General features: G+C 41.9%; 3 protein-coding genes across 4 annotated transcripts in view; all 3 read right to left on the reverse strand.

The window, feature by feature from the left end:
* The window catches only part of LOC143768015 (uncharacterized), a 611,009-nt gene that overhangs the window by 287,057 nt on the left and 302,053 nt on the right, over positions 1-21,899 (reverse strand). The gene's annotated exons all lie outside the window — the stretch shown is intronic.
* LOC143768029 (uncharacterized) overlaps positions 1-21,899 on the reverse strand; it is a 788,341-nt gene that overhangs the window by 156,423 nt on the left and 610,019 nt on the right. The gene's annotated exons all lie outside the window — the stretch shown is intronic.
* LOC143768022 (uncharacterized) overlaps positions 3,374-21,899 on the reverse strand; it is a 209,043-nt gene continuing 190,517 nt past the window's right edge. The window contains exon 6 of the mRNA XM_077256666.1: positions 3,374-5,103. Coding sequence (XP_077112781.1) covers positions 3,905-5,103 — 1,199 coding nt within the window. The 3' untranslated portion in view covers positions 3,374-3,904. The remainder of the gene's footprint in view (positions 5,104-21,899) is intronic.

Raw genomic sequence — 21,899 nt, forward strand, 5'->3', positions numbered from 1 at the left:
GTTCATTATGTTTCTTGTCCAGCTTGCCAAAATGTGATTTCCTAGCTTGCTGGTAGCTCTAGGGGGCTGAGATTCTCCCCTCACACCGTTAGTTGGTGCGGGGGTTCTTGAATACTCAGCATGGATATTTTGTAGGGTTTTTTACTGACCGCATAGTCAACTATCTGTCTTCTGCTATCTAGTATTAGCGGGCCTCATTTGCTGAATCTGATTTCATCTCTACGTATGTGCCTTCCCCTTACCTCACCGTTATTATTTGTTGGGGGCTTTCTATATCTTTGGGGATTATTTCTCTAGAGGCAAGTGAGGTCTTATTTTTCTCTAGGGGTAGTCAGTTTCTCAGGCTGCGTCGAGACGTCTAGGATTTCAGGCACGTTCACCGGCTACCTTTAGTGTGTTTGGGTAGGATCAGATTTGCGGTCAGTCTAGTTACCACCTCCCTAGAGCTGGTTCTATGTTCTGTAACTTAGCTGGAATAATTAGAGATCCTCAGCCACTAAGGATCATAACACCTAGCCCTAACCCTAACGGGAAAATGGATATAAATATTTTTTTTATTTTTCTCTAACTAAGGGGGTGATGAAGGGGGGTTTGATTTACTTTTATAGCGGGTTTTTTAGCGGATTTTTATGATTGGCAGCCGTCACACACTGAAAGACGTTTTTTATTGCAAAAAATATTTTTTGCGTTACCACATTTTGAGAGCTATAATTTTTCCATATTTGAGTCCACAGAGTCATGTGAGATTTTTTTTTTTGCGGGACGAGTTGACGTTTTTATTAGTAAAATTTTCGGACACGTGACATTTTTTGATCGCTTTTTATTCCGATTTTTGTGAGGCAGAGTGATCAAAAACCAGCTATTCATTAATTTCTTTTGGGGGAGGCGTTTATACCGTTCCGCGTTTGGTAAAATTGATAAAGCAGTTTTATTCGTCGGGTCAGTACGATTACAGCAATATCTCATTTATATCATTTTTTTTATGTTTTGGCGCTTTTATACGATAAAAACTATTTTATAGAAAAAATAATTATTTTGGTATCGCTTTATTCTCAGGACTATAACTTTTTTATTTTTTTGCTGATGATGCTGTGTGTCAGCTTGTTTTTTTGCGGGACAAGATGACGTTTTCAGCGGTACCATGGTTATTTATATCAGTCTTTTTGATCGCGTGTTATTCCACTTTTTGTTCGGTGGTATGATAATAAAGCGTTGTTTTTTGCCTCTTTTTTTTTTTTTTTTTTTCTTAAGGTGTTTACTGAAGGGGTTAACTAGTGGGGCAGTTTTATAGGTTGGGTCGTTACGGACGCGGCGATACTAAATATGTGTACTTTTATTGTTTGGTCTTATTTAGATAAAGAAATGTATTTATGGGAATAATAAATATTTTTTTTTCTTTATTTAGGAATTTTTTTTTTTACTTTGTCCCATGGGGGGACATTACAGATCATTGATCTGACAGTGTGCACAGCACTCTGTCAGATCTGCGATCTGCTGTGCAGGGCTGCAGGCTTACCAGCGTCTGCTCTGAGCAGACACTCGGTAAGCCACCTCCCTCCCTGCAGGACCCGGATGTCGCGGCCATCTTGGATCCGGGACCTGCAGCGAGGAAGGAGCTAGGAGACCCTCGGAGCAACGCGATCACATCGCGTTGCTCCGGGGGTCTCAGGGAAGCCCGCAGGGAGCCCCCTCCCTGCGCGATGCTTCCTTATACCGCCGGCACATCGCGATCATGTTTGATCGCGTTGTGCCGGGGGTTAATGTGCCGGGGGCGGTCCGTGACCGCTCCTGGCACATAGTGCCGGATGTCAGCTGCGATATGCAGCTGACACCCGGCCGCGGTCCCCCCGTGAGTGCGGCCGATCGCATATGACGTACTATCCCGTCGGTGGTCATACGGGCCCACCCCACCTCGACGGGATAGTACGTCTAATGTCAGAAAGGGGTTAAAGATTTTTCTGTATTTTTATGACTATGAAAATTGTACATTCACAATGAAGGCATCAAAACTATGAATTAACACATATGGAATTATATACAGTACTTAACAAAAAAGTGTGAAGCAACTGAAAATGTGTCTGATATTCTAGTTTCATCAAAGTAGCCACCTTTTGCTTTGATGACTGCTTTGCACACTCTTGGCATTCTCTTGATGAGCTTCAAGAGGTAGTTACCGGGAATCGTCTTCCAACAATCTTGAAGGAGTTCCCAGATATGCTTAGCACTTGTTGGCCCTTTTGCCTTCATTCTGCGGTCCAGCTCACCCAAAACCATCTCGTTTGGGTTCAGGTCTGGTGACTGTGGAGGCCAGGTCATCTGGCGTGGCACCCCATCACTCTCCCTATTGGTCAAATAGCCCTTACACAGCCTGTAGGTGTTTGGGGTCATTGTCCTGTTCAAAATTAAATGATGGTCCAAATAAACGCAAACCGGATGGAATAGCATGCCGCTGCAAGATGCTGTGGTAGCCATGCTGGTTAAGTATGCCTTCAATTTTGAATAAATCCCCAACAGTGTCACCAGAAAAGCACCCCCACACCATCACGCCTCCTCCTCCATGCTTCACGGTGGGAACCAGGCATCTAGAGTCCATCCGTTCACCTTTTCTGCGTCGCATAAAGACATGGTGATTGGAACCAAAGATCTCAAATTTGGACTCATCAGACCAAAGCACAGATTTCCACTGGTCTAATGTCCATTCCTTGTGTTCTTTAGCCCAAACAAGTCTCTTCTGCTTGTTGCCTGTCCTTAGCAGTGCTTTCCTAGCAGCTATTTTACCATGAAGGCCTGCTGCACAAAGTCTCCTCTTAACAGTTGTTGTAGAGATGTGTCTGCTGCTAGAACTCTGTGTGGCATTGACCTGGTCTCTAATCTGAGCTGCTGTTAACCTGCGATTTCTGAGGCTGGAGACTCAGATAAACTTATCCTCAGAAGCAGAGGTGACTCTTGGTCTTCCATTCCTGGGGCAGTGCTCATGTGAGCCAGTTTCTTTGTAGCGCTTGATGGTTTTTGCCACTGCACTTGGGGACACTTTCAAAGTTTTCGTAATTTTTCGGACTGACTGACCTTAATTTCTTAAAGTAATGATGGCCACTTGTTTTTCTTTACTTACAAGTTGTATTATGGCAAGAAAAAAGCAGCTAACAGTCTACTCAGTAGGAGTATCAGCTGTGTATCCACTAGACTTCTGCTCAACACAACTGATGGTCCCAACCCCATTTATAAGGCAAGAAATCCCACTTATTAAACCTGACAGGGCACACCTGTGAAGTGAAAACCATTCCCGGTGACTACCTCTTGAAGCTCATCAAGAGAATGCCAAGAGTGTGCAAAGCAGTCATCAAAGCAAAAGGTGGCTACTTTGAAGAACCTACAATATAAGACATATTTTCTGTTGTTTCACACTTTTTTGTTAAGTATATAATTCCACATGTGTTAATTCATAGTTTTGATGCCTTCAGTGTGAATCTACAATTTTCATAGTCATGAAAATACAGAAAAATCTTTAGATGAGAAGGTGTGTCCAAACTTTTGGTCTGTACTGTATATGCAGCGCAAGTAGTGAAGAGGTTAAATAATGCTGTCTACAAATTAACAATGAGCCCTTTCAAATACCTGTCTCTTCCCACATGGACAATAGGAGATATTCTTTCTAGTACAGACCATTTGCTAAGCTGAGAATCCAAGAGCAAAGGTTCCAGGATTGACACCTACCTCCAGCAAAAGCCCCTTTGTGCTTACAATACTGGTATATCCTGTTTCACCCATTTGTCAACTAAATATAACTCTACTGTCTGATTCCCTTATTGATTATTTCCTTCAGTCTACATGAGTTTTTAGATGATGAAGAAGATGTGATTCACAGGAATAACATTTCCTACAATCTTAACATAAAGAATGGTTTCTAGCCTGTGTGAGTTCTCTGATGTGCAACAAGTTTTGAACTCGTACTGTAACATTTCCCACATTCTATACATGGATATGGTTTCTCTCCTGTGTGAATTCTCTGATGTTTATGAAGATCTGATCTCTGGATAAAACATTTCCCACATTCTGTACATGGATATGGCTTGTCTCCTGTGTGAATTCTCTGATGTTTAAGAAGATTTGATCTCTGGATAAAACTTTTCCCACATTCTGAACATGAAAATAGCTTCTCCCCTGTGTGAGTTCGCTGATGCATAAGGAAATATGCTTTCTGGCTGAAACATTTGCCACATTCTGGACATGAATATGGCTTCTCTCCTGTGTGGACTCTTTGATGTGTAAGAAGATCTGATCTCTGGATAAAACTTTTCCCACATTCTGAACATGAATACGGCTTCTCCCCTGTATGAATTCTGCAATGTTTAAGAACATGTGACTTATGGTTGAAACAATTCCCACATTCTGGACATGAATATGGCTTCTCACCTGCATGAATTCTTTGATGGCTAACAAGATCTGGTTTCTTGGTAAAACATTTCCCACATTCTGAACATGAAAAAGGCTTCTCCCCTGTATGACTTCTGTAATGTGTAAGCAAATTTGACTTACGGCTAAAACATTTCCCACATTCTATACATGGATATGGTTTCTTTCCTGTGTGACTTCTTTGATGATTAAGAAGATCTGATCTCTGGATAAAACTTTTCCCACATTCTGAACATGAATACGGCTCCTCCCCTGTATGAATTCTGCAATGTGTAAGAAAATGTGACTTATGGTTGAAACAATTCCCACATTCTGAACATGAAAAAGGCTTCTCCCCTGTATGACTTCTGTAATGTGTAAGCAAATTTGACTTACGGTTAAAACATTTCCCACATTCTGAACATGAAAATGGCTTTTCTCCTGTGTGAATTATCTCATGTGTAAGCAACTTAGATTTATATTTAAAATATTTCCCACATTCTGAACAGGAAAATGGTTTCTTGGCTGTGGGAATTATTTGATGTTCAACATCACTTTTGTGGCTTTCATTCTGCTTAACAGTCTGTGATGAATCCAAATAGGTGACTGATTGAAAAAGCTCCGATGATTGATTTTTGCTCTGAAGGGCTAGAGGTATAGCTGGAATAATGGCATGCTTTTCATAGGTATCCGGTTTGACACCACAGTCATCTGCCAAGAATAAAATGGATTTTTATTTTTTTCAATATCAGCGCCTTATATTTTACATCATTTCTATAGTCATAATTCTATACAACTCAAAGTATAACGATACTATAACCTAAGACAGTGGTGAGGCACCTGTTCACAAATCCCATTGTACTGAACCTCTAAAGTACAATTGACAAATATAATACACAAACGTAGAAAAGTTTGAAGTAATAAAGGGAGGATTAAAAGTAAGCTTTATTCCATTACAATCTATAGCAACAGATAAAAAGATACACCATAAAAACATGTAAGAATCTTAAAGGGGTATTCCCATCTCTGATCAACTATCCCAATATGTGGTAGGTGTAATAATAATATTAGGAAATATATAGTATAGTTCTTCTGACTCGCTATGTTGCTCACCCCATATGCAGGGCATTGCATTAGCTTAGGTATCCATGGTTACTACCACTCATATAGTGACTGTCAGGTGCTAGTGGTCATAACCTAACCATACCTAAGCTACTGCAATGCCCTGGACATGGGGTAAGCGACATAGAGAATAAGGAAAATTATACCACATTTCTAATTGAAGGTATTTGCTATTATTACACTTACTATATTTTGAAATAGGATCTTGAAAATGGGAGTACCCGCTTAAGGCCGTCTTCACACGTCAATGTCTCCGGTATGTGGTGACAGTTTTCATACGTACTGGAGACACTTCAAAACATAGACCCATTCAAATTAATAGATCTGCACAAGTCAGTGTTTCCACGGACCGTGTGTCTGTGGGCAAGACACGCTGACATGACTGTTTTTTAGCAGCAGCACGGTCCGCAAATTGTCTCGCAACCTGATGACCCACAGATGACATCAGTGGGTCATCGGTGTGACAATTACCGTCACCTGGGAATCAGAGGTACTGTTGGCGCTGATCCCTGGCTCCGGGTGTTGAAGACAGCTTATATCATTGTACCCTGCTCTGCTTGTGATCAGCGTGAGCAGGGGACAATGTTGAGCGTCTACATAGCGTAAAATTAAGTATAAAAAAAAAAATTAAAAAAAAAAATTACATTATACTCACCTTAACACCTAACTCCCTGAAACAAAAATGAAAAAACAACAATATCCCCCACCTGTCCAAAGTTGAAAGAATTTAAGGTGTCCCACGACGTAATTCATCTGTGCGACATTTGCTCATCAGCATAAGAGGTGGCCTGAGGCCACCGATCTCGTTGAAAAGCTGGGGAGTATGACTCGTTGAACCCTGATTTCTCACGGTGAACTGCAATGATCTCACTGAAGTCAGCACAGTTCATAGGCCCGCTCTCGCTGCAGGGAGTCATTTTCCCCCTGCTCTTCAGCAGGAGCGGTTGCCTCATAACCCTCTTTCAAACTCCATCGCACCCAAAAGCACTACAAATATTGGCTGGTGACTAGCTCATCCAACTTTTATCTATCCCAATTCCTCAAGATGGCTGGACCATCATTGCAAATAAGCCCCTCTCTCACTACATTGTAGATTGTAAGCTTTTATGGGCAGGGTCGTCAATATCTTTTCATTAATTATTGTATTATCATTAACTTTGTTATGATTGCTGTATATGAACTGTTGAATTGTAAAGCGTGTGGAACATGTTGGCGCTATATAAAGATTATTATATTATTATTATTATTATGAGCAAATGTCACACAGATGGATTACAGCTTTGGTAACTCGATTCTTTCAACGTTGGACAAGTGAGAGATATTGTTGTCTTTTATTTTTGTTTGTTTACAGGGGACAGTGGCTTCAGGGGATTAGGTGTTAAGGACTTGTACTCATTACCATGAAAAAAGTTCTGATTTCAGTCCAGGATCTAAGAAGTATCGTTTCTCCTTGCGGAGAGTGACATGTTAAGCATGTCGAGGTGAGGAGACTTAAAACCGCAAAGTTTTTTTGGGAAATCTGCAAATTGTCTCTTCAGAGAGTAAGAGGACTAGAACTCTAGTGCCACATATTGGATGTCGACCCTTTATCGAGCGTTGTCACATGACTTAGGATAAAAGACAAACCAGAATATCAATTTGCAGACACTGTGTTTCGGGGTACTGCCCCTCATCAGTGCTAAGTGGACATCTGGTTTGGCTGAGAGGCGTTTGATGGGGATCATTTCGGGTACTGCCGCTCGTCAGTGCAAAGTGGAGATTTCAGTCCAGAAAAGTAGGACTAGTGTCATGCAAGTGCCATGTGATTTTCATGCGAGTACAATACGATTTTTCACACCAAGCATCCAAATGACATCCAAATGCCATGTAATTGCTATTCGATTGCAATACAATTTTAATACGAACATTGACATAGAGAATTGCTCTGTCATTTACACATATTCTTCCATGGAAATATTCTTGAATACACATACACATTATACAGTACAGACCAAAAGTTTGGACACACCTTCTCATTTGAAGATTTTTCTGTATTTTCATGATTATGAAAATTGTAAATTCACACTGTAGGCATCAAAACTATGAATTAACACATGTGGAATTATATATTTAACAAAAAAGTGTGAAACAACTGAAAATATGTTTTATATTCTTGGTTCTTCAAAGTAGCCACCTTTTGCTTTGATGTCACCAGAAATGGTTTTCACTTCACAGGTGTGCCCTGTCAGGTTTAATAAGTGGGTTTTCTTGCCTTATTACACTGTGCTCCAAATTATTATGCAAATAATATTTCCTCATATTTTCTCTAAATTACCTATCTGAATTGCAGTCATTGTTATTTTCCAGTCATCTACTATTCTAGTATAATTGCAATGTTTTGGAACAAACTGCCTATGAAAACAGTATCTTTTTTTAAAAAAATAAACAGTCAAAATGCATGTTCCAAATTATGCACAGCAGAGTTTTCAACCTTTTTTTTTTATTTTGAACAAAAAAATGGTCAATTGTGAAGTTATAAGCATTATCAGCTTATTACAAAATGAAATCAAACCGTTTTCAAGTGAAAACTTTATTCTAGGTGATGTTACATTTGCACATAGGACCCCTTGTTCGAAAGAAGCTTCTGAACTCACTCGTCCATTGAATTTGTCAGTTTTTGGATGGTTTCTGCTTCAATTGTTTTGCATGTGGACAGAATACCCTCCCAGAGCTGTTGCTCAGATGTGAACTGCCTCCCGCCATCATAGACACTCCTTTTGATGATGTTCCAGAGGTTCACAATGGAGTTGAGGTCAGGGGAAGATGGTGGCCACACCATAAGTTTGTCCTCTTTTATGCCCATAGCAGCCAGAGATGCAGATGTGTTTTTTGCAGCATGAGACGGTGCATTATCATGCATGAAAATGATCTTGCTGCGGAAAGCACGGTTCTTCCTCTTGAACCATGGCAGGAAGTGTTGTTTTAGAAACTCCACATGGATTATGGAGTTCATCTTTACCCTTTCAGGGATCATAAAGGGGCCGACAATCTCTCTCCCCATGATTCCAGCCCAAAACATTACTCCACCTCCTCCTTGTTGGCGCCTTAGCCGTGTTTTCATGGGGTGTCCATCAACCAGCCATCCTCCACTCCATCCATCTGGTCCATCGAGCTGTGCATGGCCCTCATCGGTGAACAAAACAGTTTGGAAGTCAGTCTTCATGTATCATTTGGCCCACTGGAGCAATTTCTGCTTGTGTGCAGTGGATAGAGGTGGTCAACAGGATTGCTTACGCACAGCTGCAAACCTCTAAAGGACCCTGCATCTTGTGGTTCTGGGGACGTTGGAGGCACCAGCAGCTTCAAAAACTTGTCTGCAGCTATGACAAGGCATTTTTGCAGCTGCTCTTTTAACCTTATGCAATTGCCTGTTGGAAAGAGTCCTCAATTTTTCCTTATCAACACGCACACGTGTGTACTGGGAATCAGCTACATACTTCTTGATTGTGCGATGATCACGATGAAGTGTCTTGGCAATGTTAATTGTAGTCATGCCTTGACCTAAATATCCACAATCTGTTGCTTCTCAGCAGCCGACACATCCTTTTTCTTTCCCATTTTGGCAAAAAATGTAGGCTGCTTAATAATGTGGAACAGCCTTCTTAAGTAGTCTTGCCTTTATTTGGACACACCTGCCAAACTAATTTGCACAGGTATCTGCAATTGCTTTCAGTGATATAAAGAGCCCTGACACACATCACCATCAATGAGTTTAAATGACAAACAAAAAAATTCTTACATTATCACTCCTAAACTCTTTGTGCAGAATCATTTGGAACACAGTGTAAATGGGGTTGGGACCATCAGTTGTGTTGAGCAGATGTCTGGGGGATACACAGCTGATAGTCCTACTGGATAGACTGTTAGAATTTGTATTGTGGCAAGAAAAAAGCAGCTTAGAAAAATGAGTGGTCATCATTACTTTAACCCCTTAAGCCCCGAGGGTGGTTTGCACGTTAATGACCGGGCCGATTTTTACAATTCTGACCACTGTCCCTTTATGAGGTTATAACTCTGGAACGCTTCAACGGATCTTGGCGGTTCTGACAGTGTTTTCTCGAGACATATAGTACTTCATGATAGTGGTAAAATGTATTCGATATAACGTTTATTTGTGAAAAAAATGGAAATTTTGCAAAAATTTTGAAAATTTTGCAATTTTCCAACTTTGAATTTTTATGCCCTTAAATCACAGAGATATGTCACACAAAATACTTAATAGGTAACATTTCCCACATGTCTACTTTACATCAGCACAATTTTGGAACCAAAATTTTTTTTTGTTAGGGAGTTAAGGGTTAAAAGTTGACCAGCAATTTCTCATTTTTACAACACCATTTTCTTTAGGGACCACATCTCATTTGAAGTCATTTTGAGGGGTCTATATGATAGAAAATACCCAAGTGTGACACCATTCTAAAAACTGCACCCCTCAAGGTGCTCAAAACCACATTCAAGTAGTTTATTAACCCTTCAGGTGTTTCACAGGAATTTTTGGAATGTTTAAATAAAAATGAACATTTAACTTTTTTCACACAAAATTTATTTCAGCTCCAATTTGTTTTATTTTACCAAGGGTAACAGGAGAAATTGGACCCGAAAAGTTGTTGTACAATTTTTCCTGAGTACGCTGATACCCCATATGTTGGGGTAAACCCCTGTTTGGGCGCACGGGAGAGCTCGGAAGGGAAGGAGCACTGTTTTACTTTTTCAACGCAGAATTGGCTGGAATTGAGATCGGACGCCATGTCGCGTTTGGAGAGCCCCTGATGTGCCTAAACAGTGGAAAGTGGAAACTCCCCAATTCTAACTGAAACCCTAATCCAAACACACTCTTAACCCTAATCCCAATGGTTACCCTAACGACACCCCTAACCCTGACACACCCCTAACTCTAATCCCAACCCTAATCCCAGCTGTAAATGTAATCCAAACCCTAACCCTAACCCTAGCCCCAACCCTAACTTTAGCACCAACCCTAACCCTAGCCCTAATGGGAAAATGGAAATACATTTTTTTAATTTTATTATTTTTCCCTAACTAAGGGGGTGATGAAGGAGGGTTTCATTTACTTTTATAGCGTTTTTTATAGCGGATTTTTATGATTGGCAGCCGTCACACACTGAAAGACGCTTTTTATAGCAAAAAAGTTTTTGCGTCTCCACATTTTGAGACCTATAATGTTTCCATATTTTGGTCCACAGAGTCATGTGAGGTCTTGATTTTTGCGGGACAAGTTGACTTTTTTTTATCGCTTTTTATTCCGATTTTTGTGAGGCAGAATGACCAAAAACCAGCTATTCATGAATTTCTTTTGGGGGGGGGGGGGGGGGGGGTGTTTATACCGTTCCACGTTTGGTAAAATTGATATAGCAGTTTTATTCTTCGGGTCAGTACAATTAGAGCAATACCTCATTTATATCATTTTTTATGTTTTGGCGCTTTTATACTATAAAAACTATTTTATAGAAAAAATAATTATTTTGGCATCACTTTATTCTGAAAACTATAACTTTATTTTTTTGCTGATGATGCTGTATGGCAGCTCGTTTTTTGCGGGACAAGATGGCGTATTCAGCGGTACCATGGTTATTTATATCTGTCTTTTTGATCACGTGTTATTCCACTTTTTGTTCGACGGTATGATAATAAAACGTTGTTTTCTGCCTCTTTTTTTAAATTTTTTTTACGGTGTTCACTGAAGGGGTTAACTAGTGGGACAGTTTTATAGGTTGGGTCGTTACGGACGCGGCGATACTAAACATGTGTACTTTTATTGTTTTTTTTTTATTTAGATAAAGAAATGTATTTATGGGAATAATAAATATTTTTTTTTTCTTTATTTAGGAATTTTTTTTTTTATTTTTTTTTTTTTTACACACATGTGGAGAATTTTATTTTTTATTTTTTACTTTGTCCCAGGGGGGGACATTACAGATCATTGATCTGACAGTGTGCACAGCACTCTGTCAGATCTGCGATCTGCTGTGCAGGGCTGCAGGCTTACCAGCGTCTGCTCTGAGCAAACACTCGGTAAGCCACCTCCCTCCCTGCAGGACCCGGATGCCGCGGCCATGCCGCGGCCTGCAGCGAGGAAGGAGCTAGGAGACCCTCGGAGCAACGCGATCACATCGCGTTGCTCCGGGGGTCTCAGGAAAGCCCGCAGGGAGCCCCCTCCCTGCGCGATCCTTCCTTATACCGCCGGCACATCGCGATCATGTTTGATCGCGTTGTGCCGGGGGTTAATGTGCCGGGGGCGGTCCGTGACCGCTCCTGGCACATAGTGCCGGATGTCAGCTGCGATAGTCAGCTGACACCCGGCCGCGCTCCCCCCGAGAGCATATAACGTACTATCCCGTCGGTGGGAATTAAGGCCCACCCCACCTTGACGGGATAGTACGTCATATGGGATTAAGGGGTTAAGAAATGAAGGTCAGTCAGTCTGAAAAATTGGGAAAACTTTGAAAGTGTCCCCAAGTGCAGTGGCAAAAACCATCAAGCGCTACAAAGAAACTGGCTCACATGAGGACCACCTCAGGAAAGGAAGACCAAGAGTCACCTCTGCTTCTGAGAAGTTTATCCGAGTCACCAGCCTCCCCTCAGAAATCGCAGTTTAACAGCAGCTCAGATTAGAGACCAGGTCAATGCCACACAGAGTTCTAGCAGCAGACATCTCTACAACAACTGTTAAGAGGAGACTTTGTGCAGCAGGCCTTCATGGTAAAATAGCTGCTAGGAAACCACTGCTAAGGACAGGCAACAAGCAGAAGAGACTTGTTTGGACTAACGAACACAAGGAATGAACATTAGACCAGTGGAAATCTGTGCTTTGGTCTGATGAGTCCAAATTTGAGATCTTTGGTTCCAACCACCGTGTCTTTGTGCGACGCAGAAAAGGTGAGCGGATGGACTCTACATGCCTGGTTCCCACCGTGAAGCATGGAGGAGGAGGTGTGATGGTGTGGGGGTGCTTTGCGGGTGACACTGTTTGGGATTTATTCAAAATTGAAGGCATACTGAACCAGCATGGCTACCACAGCATCTTGCGGCGGCATGCTATTCCATCTGGTTTGCATTTAGTTGGACCATCATTTATTTTTCAACAGGACAATGACCCCAAACAGCTCCAGGGGCTGTGTAAGGGCTATTTGACCAATATTTTCAGTTGTTTCACACTTTTTTGTTAAGTATATAATTCCACATGTGTTAATTCATAGTTTTGATGCCTTCAGTGTGAATTTACAATTTCCATAGTTATGAAAATACAGAAAAATCTTTAAAGGAGAAAGAGTGTCCAAACTTTTGGTCTGTACTGTACATTCTATCTATATATATATATATATATATATATATATATATATATATATATATATATATATATATATATATTATATATATATATATATATAGACACACACACACACACACACACACACACACACATATATATATATATATATATATACATACATACATACATATACATATACATATAGGCATACATACACACATATACACACACACACAGCTCTGGCAAAAATTAAGAGACCACTGCAAAATGTTCAGTTTGTCTGATTTTTCTCTTTATACGTATATTTCGGAGTAAAATGTAAAATTGTTCTTTTATTCTATAAACTTCTGACAACATGTCTCTGAATTTCCAAATAAATTTAGTATTTTTTTCTGACAAAGAAAAATTGTAAAAATTAAATAAAAAAAAAACCCATGGCTTTCAGACCTCAAATAATGCAAATAAAACAAGTTCATAATCATTTAGAAACATCAATACGAATGTTTTAACTCAGGAACAGTTCAGAAATCAATATTTTGTGGAATAACCATGATTTTAATCACAGCTTTCATGCGTCTTGGCATGCTTTCCACCAGTCTTTCACACTGCTTCTGGCGCAAAAATGTAAGTAGTTCTTGTTTGTTTGATGGCTTGTGACTATCCATCATCCTCTTGATTAAATTCCAGAGGTTTTCAATGGAGTTCAGGTCTGGAGATTGGGCTGCCCATGACAGGGTTTTGATGTGGTGGTCTCTTAATTTTTGCCAGAGCTGTATATATACACACACACACACACACACACACACACACACACACACACACTCCATCCATATCGGCCCCTCAGTCCATTCCCATGTATAGCACTCATGCTCTTAACATTTCTAAACAGCACAGATCCTTTCAGTCCCACCATCCAACACAAGAGATGCTCTCACAAATCACTTATCCATCTGCTCACTCTTTCTATCCTCCTTCCCTAGTCGCAGGAGATATCTCTCCCAACCCCGGCCCCCCATGTTATAGTGAGTCAAAGCCCTCAACTGCTACACTCAGAACCCCCCTCAAATCTCATGATTATTCCCTGAATGCCTTTTATCTCTTTTAATTGTGCCCCTTTGGAATTCTCGTTCAGTGTGTAATAAACGCTCCTTCATCCATGACTTCTTCCTTTCTGATTCTCTTACCGTTCTGGTTTTTACCGAAACCTGGACCCAGCAGTCAGACACCCCCGCAACTGCTGCTCTCTCATATGGTGGACTATACTTCTCTCATACCCCAAGATCGGACAACTGAGCAGATGGAGGTGTTGGCCTGCTTCTTTGACCCAAATGTACCTTTCAGGATATCCCTCAAGTGCCCTCACTTGTCTTCTCTTCTTTTGAGGTCCATGCTGTCAGACTCTACATCCTCTTCTCCATGCGAGTGGTGATTGTGTATTCCTCCGGGCCCCTCCCATCAGTTTCTGGATCACTTTGCCACCAGGCTTCAACATTTTCTCTTCTGTGACATCCCCACCCTCATTGCACCTCCTATTCATAGAACAATACGGCACAGATGGCGACAACCGTGGCACACTTTGCAAACATGTTTCCTACAGCTGTGTTCCAGGTGCGCCGAACGTCTGTGGAGAAAATCCAATCTACAAGAAGATTTCATCTATTATAAGTTTATGTTTAAAACCTACAACACTGCCCTTCACCTCTCCAAACAAACCTATTTTAACACCATCATCACCTCACATCTAATATCCCGAAATGTCTCTGACACTTTTCATTCCCTACTCAACCCAAGAGTGCAGTCTACAACCACGGATCTCCTCGCTGACGATCTGGACAATTATTTCAAAGAAAAAAACTGACCTTATCAGACAGGAAATTATCTCCCAATCCCCTCATACCATGCACTGTTCTCCCTCCCCTACTACATCTCGCTCACTCTCTGATTTTGAACCAGCCACAGAAGAAGTAATCAGAGTACTTGCATCTTTTCGCCCTACCACTTGCACCAGTGACCCCATTCCATCACATCTCCTCCAGTCCCTTTCCACCGCTGTCACCACTCACCTAACAAAAATACTCAACCTCTCTCTCTCTTCTGGTATATTTCCCTCCTCATTTAAGCATGTCATTATACATGCATTACTTAAAAAGCCATCCCTCGACCAAAACTGTGCCGCTAACTATAGACCTGTCTCTAATCTTCCCTTCATCTCTAAACTCCTGGAACGCCTGGTCCACTATCTCTCAGATAACTCTCTTCTCCCTACAATCCAGTTTCCGCACTTGCACACTACTGAAACTGCCCTCACTAAAGTCTCTAATGATCTATTAACCGCTAAATCTAATGGTCACTACTCCATGCTATTTCTCTTAGATCTCTCTGCAGCATTCGACACTGTGGATCACCAGCTCCTCCTCAGTATGTTCAGCTCCATTGGTCTCAAGGACACCGTTCTATGCTGGTTCTCCTCCTATCTCTCTGACAGCTCCTTCACTGTATCTTTGTTGGCTCCTCCTCCTCCTGTCCTTTTCCCCTTACAGTTGGGGTTCCTCAAGGATCAGTTCTAGGCCCCCTCCTTTTCTCTTTGTATACTGCCCCTGTTGGACAAACAATCAGTAGATTTGGTTTCCAGTACCATATCTATGCTGATGACACCCAATTATACACCACTTCTCCTGATATCATGCCTGCCTTCTTATAAAAGACCAGTGATTGTCATACCGCTGTCTCTAACATCATGTCCTCTGTCAACAACTGAACTTCTTGTGTTTCCTCCCTCTACCAACCTCCCTATGTCCAACATTGCCATTTCAGTGTGTGGTTTCATAGTCTGTCCCCAGCAACATGTCCGCTGTCTTGGGGTCATACTTGATGTCGAGATGTCATTCACCCCTCACATCTGATCACTGGCTAGCTCTTGTTATCTGCACATCAAAAACATTTCTAGAATTTGACCTTTTCTTACTTTCAACTCTGCAAAAAAACTCTTACTATTTCTCTTATTCATTCTCATCTGGACTATTGTAATTCTCTTCTAATCGGTCTCCCTCTTACCAAACGCTCCCCGCTCCAATCTGTCTTGAATGCTGCAGCCTGGATCATATTCCTCACCAATCATTATTCTGATGCCGTTACCTTGTGGCAGTCATTACCCTGGTTACCCATCCATTCCAGAATCCAGCACAAACTTATTACCCTCACCCACAAAGAACTCCATGGCTCAGCACCAACCTACATCTTCTCCCTCATCTCAGCCTACCACCCTACCCATACCCTCAGTTCTGTTAATGACCTGAGGTTAACTACTGTTACATATTTAGGCTGATAACTGGTTCGTACAGCATTACACGAACACCCGATTCTAACACTATGGCTGGTCCGAACAACAAAAGCAATTCTTACCATCCACCTCTCGTGTCTCCCCTTTTTCCTCAGACTGTAAGCTTGCGAGCAGGGCCCTCATTCCTCTTGGTATCTGTTTTGATCTAGGTGTTCACGGTTATGCTGTAATGTCTATTGTCTGTACAAGTCCCCTCTAAACTGTAAAGTGCTGCAGAATATGTTGGAGCTATAGAAATAAATTATTGTTATATAACTATATATAGATATATTGATGAAAAGCCAGAAATTCATCTTCCACATACAAGAAAATCACAGCATGAGGCTACAGAATAGAACAGATACATTACAAACAGTATATACACATAGAATAGATACAAAGTCAGTCACACACACACAATTAGTACAGTGTGTGTAAGCTTTCCTGGCTATTGTAATGGGGTACTTTCCCATGTATATTGGCCCCATCCTAGACTAAAAACATCAACTCTCAGCCACCCCAGAAAAGGCTCATCCACAGAATGCACCAAATCTGACACTTAACCTAGCTTTTCTCACTTGCCCTGGTACAGTGGCAAGTTGGTTGATTGTTGGGGGGGGTTGATGGCACCTTTGTATTTGAACCATCATGGGACAAATAGATTATTATCTCGGTGGACAGTTGAGCAATATTGTTATTATTATTTTAATTCTGTTACAGGAGACCTTGGCATCAAAGGACTGGGAGATGACGTGAGTATAGTTTAATTTAGATTCATTAAAGGAGTCATTTTTTCAATTGAAGACTTTATTCTGTGTGTGTTTTTTTTTTTATAAAAATTGACTACGGGGTTAGTAATGAGGACGTCTTAAAGACGCTTCTCCATTACTAATCTCTGGGCTTGATGTCACCTGACAATACAAAGGTGACATCAATCCCCCCCAACTATCACCTCACTTGCCACCGCACCAGGACAAGTGGGAAGAGCGAGGCTTAGCGCTCCTTTTCACTTGCGAGACATACGGCCGTTTCTTGCAGGTTAAAACCCTCCTCTGGCGCCGGCACTCCAGAGCGGAGTGTGCAGCTGCATAGCAACATATGGAGCTGCACGCTCCGCTCCCAAGTGGCGGCGCCAGATGAGGGTTTTAACCTGCGAGACACGGCCGTATGTCTCGCAAGTGAAAAGGAGCCCTAAGTGCCAGAATTGGTGCTTCTTATATATGGGCTATTTCTTGGGCGGCTGAGAGCTGAGGTTTTTAGTCTGGAATGGGGTCAATGTCCATGGTCCCTTCGTGGGCTATTAACATTGGCCCGCAGCTCTCTCCCTAGCCTTTGCTGATTATTAATTAAAGGGGGACCTTAAGGCTATGTTCACACTTTGCGGTTTTTGCTGCGGATCCGCAGCAGATTTGATGCTACGGATCCGCAGCAGTTTTCCATGCAGGGTACAGTACAATGTTACCCTATGGAAAACAAAAACCGCTGTGCCCACATTGCGGAAAATCGCGGTAAAAACAGCGCGGAATTGCTGCGGAAAAAAAGAAGGAGCATGTCACTTCTTTCTGAGGATTCCGCAGCGGTTTTCAACATGCACCAATAGGAAAGTGCTGTTGAAAACCCGCAGAGGAATCCGCAGAAGAAACCGCAGTAAAATCCGCATTGAAAACCGCAGCGGTTTTGCACTGCGGATTTTCCAATTCCGCAGCGGAAAAATCCGCAGAAGAATCCGCAAAGTGTGAACGAGCCCTTAGGCTATGTGCACACATTGCGGATTTGGGTGCAGAATTTTCTGCACAATATCTGCATCTCCTGGCAGAAACCGCAGGTGCAGATTTGATGAGTTTTTGTTGCGGATTTAATGCGGATTTCATGCATTTATACCCCTGCGGATTTCTATAATGGAAGGGTGCAGAAATGCTGCAGACCCGCACAAAAGAAGTGACATGCTCCTTCTTTCAATCCGCTGTGTTTTCCATGCGGAATTTTCTGCAAAATTAGCACAAAATTTTCCCTATTAATTTACATTATACTGTACATCACTTGGCGGATCTGCAGCGTCTCTGCGTGGAAAAAAACGCAGATACGCAGTAAATCCGCAACGTGTGCACAAGTCATTTTTTTGAGGGGCCCCCTATTTTAATAACCAGGAAAGACTAAGTATACAGCTGTGAGCTGATATTAATATCCTGGGAAGCTCCATGTGTACAACCACCTTCCCAGGCTATAAACATCAGCCCCCAGCCATCGGCTTTCCCTCTGCTGGTTAATAATTGTCACACTTGCATTGGCGAGTCTCATCCGAGATATGAGGACAACCACAGCATGTTCATAGATTTACATTGGTCAGAGTGCAGTCCGACTTTTTAAAAGATTGCGCATGTTAGTTTTCCTCGCAGAGAAGCATGAGCCCTTAGGGTTTGTGTTCACCTTCAGGATGGCCGGCGGTTTGGACGGAGCAGCAAACCTGCTCCGCCCTAAGCCCCGCCCCCTTCTTTGACGCGATGATGCCGGATGTGTTCATTGCACACATCCGGCATCATCGCGCCGCCATCAAGGCATGACAGCCATGACTGGCGTATGGGGCCCGGTGGGCAGAGGGGGCCCGCATCGGGCCCCGCCTCATCTGCTCATCGGGCCCCCCCCCTGCACGCGCTGCGGTACACTATTGACGTGCGGGCCCGTGCCAGCACGTCAATAGTTAACACCTTTCTGACATCTGACGTACTATCCCGTCAAGGTGGGGTGGGCCCGTATGACCACCAACGGGATAGTACGTCATATGCGATCGGCCACGCTCATGGGGGGGGAGCGCGGCCGATCGCGGCCGGGTGTCAGCTTCCTATCGCAGCTGACATCAGGCACTATGTGCCAGGAGCGGTCACGGACTGCCCCCGGCACATTAACCCCCGCCACACCGCGATCAAACATGATCGCGGTGTACCAGCGGTACAGGGAAGCATCGCGCAGGGAGGGGGCTCCCTGCGGGCTTCCCTGAGACGATCGGTACAAGGCGATGTACTCACCTTGTACCGAGCGTCTCCTCCCTGCAGTCCCCGGATCCAAAATGGCCGCGGGGCTGCATCCGGATCCTGCAGGGAGTACTTCCGGGTCCAGACCAGGCTGCAGAGCAGCCTGCTCCAATGAAAGTAAGATCGCCGATCTGACAGAGTGCTGTGTAAACTGTCAGATCGGCGATCTGTGATGTCCCCCCCCGGGCAAAGTAAAAAAAAAATTTCCACGTGTTACAAAAAAAAATAAAAAAATTCCTAAATAAAAGAAAAAAAATATATATTATTCCCATAAATACATTTCTTTATCTAAAAACAAACAAACAAAAAAAAAAACAATAAAAGTACACATATTTAGTATCGCCGCGCTAGTAATGACCCAACCTATAAAACTGGCCCACTAGTTAACCCCTTCAGTGAACACCGTAAGAAAAACAAAAAAAAAAACCACGAGCCAAAAAAACAACGCTTTATTATCATACCGCCGAACAAAAAGTGGAATAACACGCGATCAAAAAGACGGATATAAATAACCATGGTACCGCTGAAAACGTCATCTTGTCCCGCAAAAAACGAGCCGCCATACAGCGTCATCAAAGAAAAAATAAAAAAGTTATAGTGCTCAGAATAAAGGGATGCCAAAATAATTATTTTTTCTATAAAATAGCTTTTATCGTATAAAAGCGCCAAAACATAACAAAATGATATAAATGAGATATCGCTGTAATCGTACTGACCCGAAGAATAAAACTGCTTTATCAATTTTACCAAACGCGGAACGGCATAAACGCCTCCCCCAAAAGAAATTCATGAATAGCTGGTGTTTGGTCATTCTGCCTCACAAAAATCGGAATAAAAAGTGATCAAAAACTGTCACGTGTCCGAAAATGTTACCAATAAAAACGTCAACTCGTCCTGCAAAAAACAAGACCTCACATGACTCTGTGGACCAAAATATGGAAAAATTATAGGTCTCAAAATGTGGTAACGCAAAAAATATTTTTTGCAATAAAAAGCGTCTTTCAGTGTGTGACGGCTGCCAATCATAAAAATCCGCTAAATAACCCGCTATAAAAGTAAATCAATCCCCCCTTCATCACCCCTTTAGTTAGCGAAAAATAAAATAATTAAAAAAATGTATTTATTTCCATTTTCCCATTAGGGCTAGGGTTAGGGCTAGGGTTAGGGCTAGGAATTGGGGAGTTTCCACTTTCCACTGTTTAGGCACATCAGGGGCTCTCCAAACGCGACATGGTGTCCGATCTCAATTCCAGCCAATTCTGCGTTGAAAAAGTAAAACAGTGCTCCTTCCCTTCTGAGCTCTCCCGTGCGCCCAAACAGAGCTTTACCCAAACATATGGGGTATCAGCGTACTCGGGACAAATTGGACAACAACTTTTGGTGTCAAAGTTCTCTTGTTATCCTTGGGAAAATAAAAATTTGGGGGCTAAAAATCATTTTTGTGGGAAAAAAGATTTTTTATTTTCACGGCTCTGCGTTGTAAACTGTAGTGTAACACTTGGGGGTTCAAAGTTCTCACAAAACATCTAGATAAGTTCCTTGGGGGTCTAGTTTCCAAAATGGTGTCACTTGTGGGGGGTTTCTACTGTTTGGGTACATCAGGGGCTCTGCAAATGCAATGTGACGCCTGCAGACCAATCCATCTAAGTCTGCATTCCAAATGGCGCTCCTTCCCTTCCGAGCTCTGCCATGCGCCCAAACAGTGGTTCCCCCCCACATATGGGGTATCAGCGTACTCAGGACAAATTGGACAACAACTTTTGGGGTCCAATTTATCCTGTTACCCTTGTGAAAATACAAAACTGGGGGCTAAAAAATCATTTTTGTGAAAAAAATAAAGAATTTTTATTTTCACGGCTCTGCATTTTAAACTGTAGTGAAACACTTGGGTGTTCAAAGCTCTCAAAACACATCTAGATAAGTTCCTTAAGGGGTCTACTTTCCAAAATGGTGTCACTTGTGGGGGTTTCAATGTTTAGGCACATGAGGGACTCTCCAACGCAACATGGCGTCCCATCTCAATTCCTGTCAATTTTGCATTGAAAAGTCAAATGGCGCTCCTTCCCTTCCGAGCTGAGCTCTGCCATGCACCCAAACAATGGTTTACACCCACATATGGGGTATCAGCGTACTCAGGACTTATTGTACAACAACTTTTGTGGTTCATTTTCCCCTGTTACCCTTGGTAAAATAAAACAAATTGGAGCTGAAATAAATTGTGTGAAAAAACGTTAAAATGTTTATTTTTATTTAAACATTCCAAAAATTCCTGTGAAACACCTGAAGGGTTAATAAACTTCTTGAATGTGGTTTTGAGCACCTTGAGGGGTGCAGTTTTTAGAATGGTGTCACACTTGGGTATTTTCTATCATATAGACCCCTCAAAATGACTTCAAATGAGATGTGGTCCCTAAAAAAAAAAATGGTGTTGTAAAAATGAGAAATTTCTGGTCAACTTTTAACCCTTATAACTCCCTAACAAAAAAAAATGTTGGTTCCAAAATTGTGCTGATGTAAAGTAGACATGTGGGAAATGTTACTTATTAAGTATTTTGTGTGACATATGTCTGTGATTTAAGGGCATAAAAATTCAAAGTTGCCAAATTTCCGTTTTTTTCACAAATAAACGCAAGTTATATTGAATAAATTTTACCACTATCATGAAGTACAATATGTCACGAGAAAACATTGTCAGAATCACCGGGAT

This window comes from Ranitomeya variabilis, chromosome 4 (genome assembly GCF_051348905.1).
Source record: "Ranitomeya variabilis isolate aRanVar5 chromosome 4, aRanVar5.hap1, whole genome shotgun sequence".
NCBI lineage: Eukaryota > Metazoa > Chordata > Amphibia > Anura > Dendrobatidae > Ranitomeya > Ranitomeya variabilis.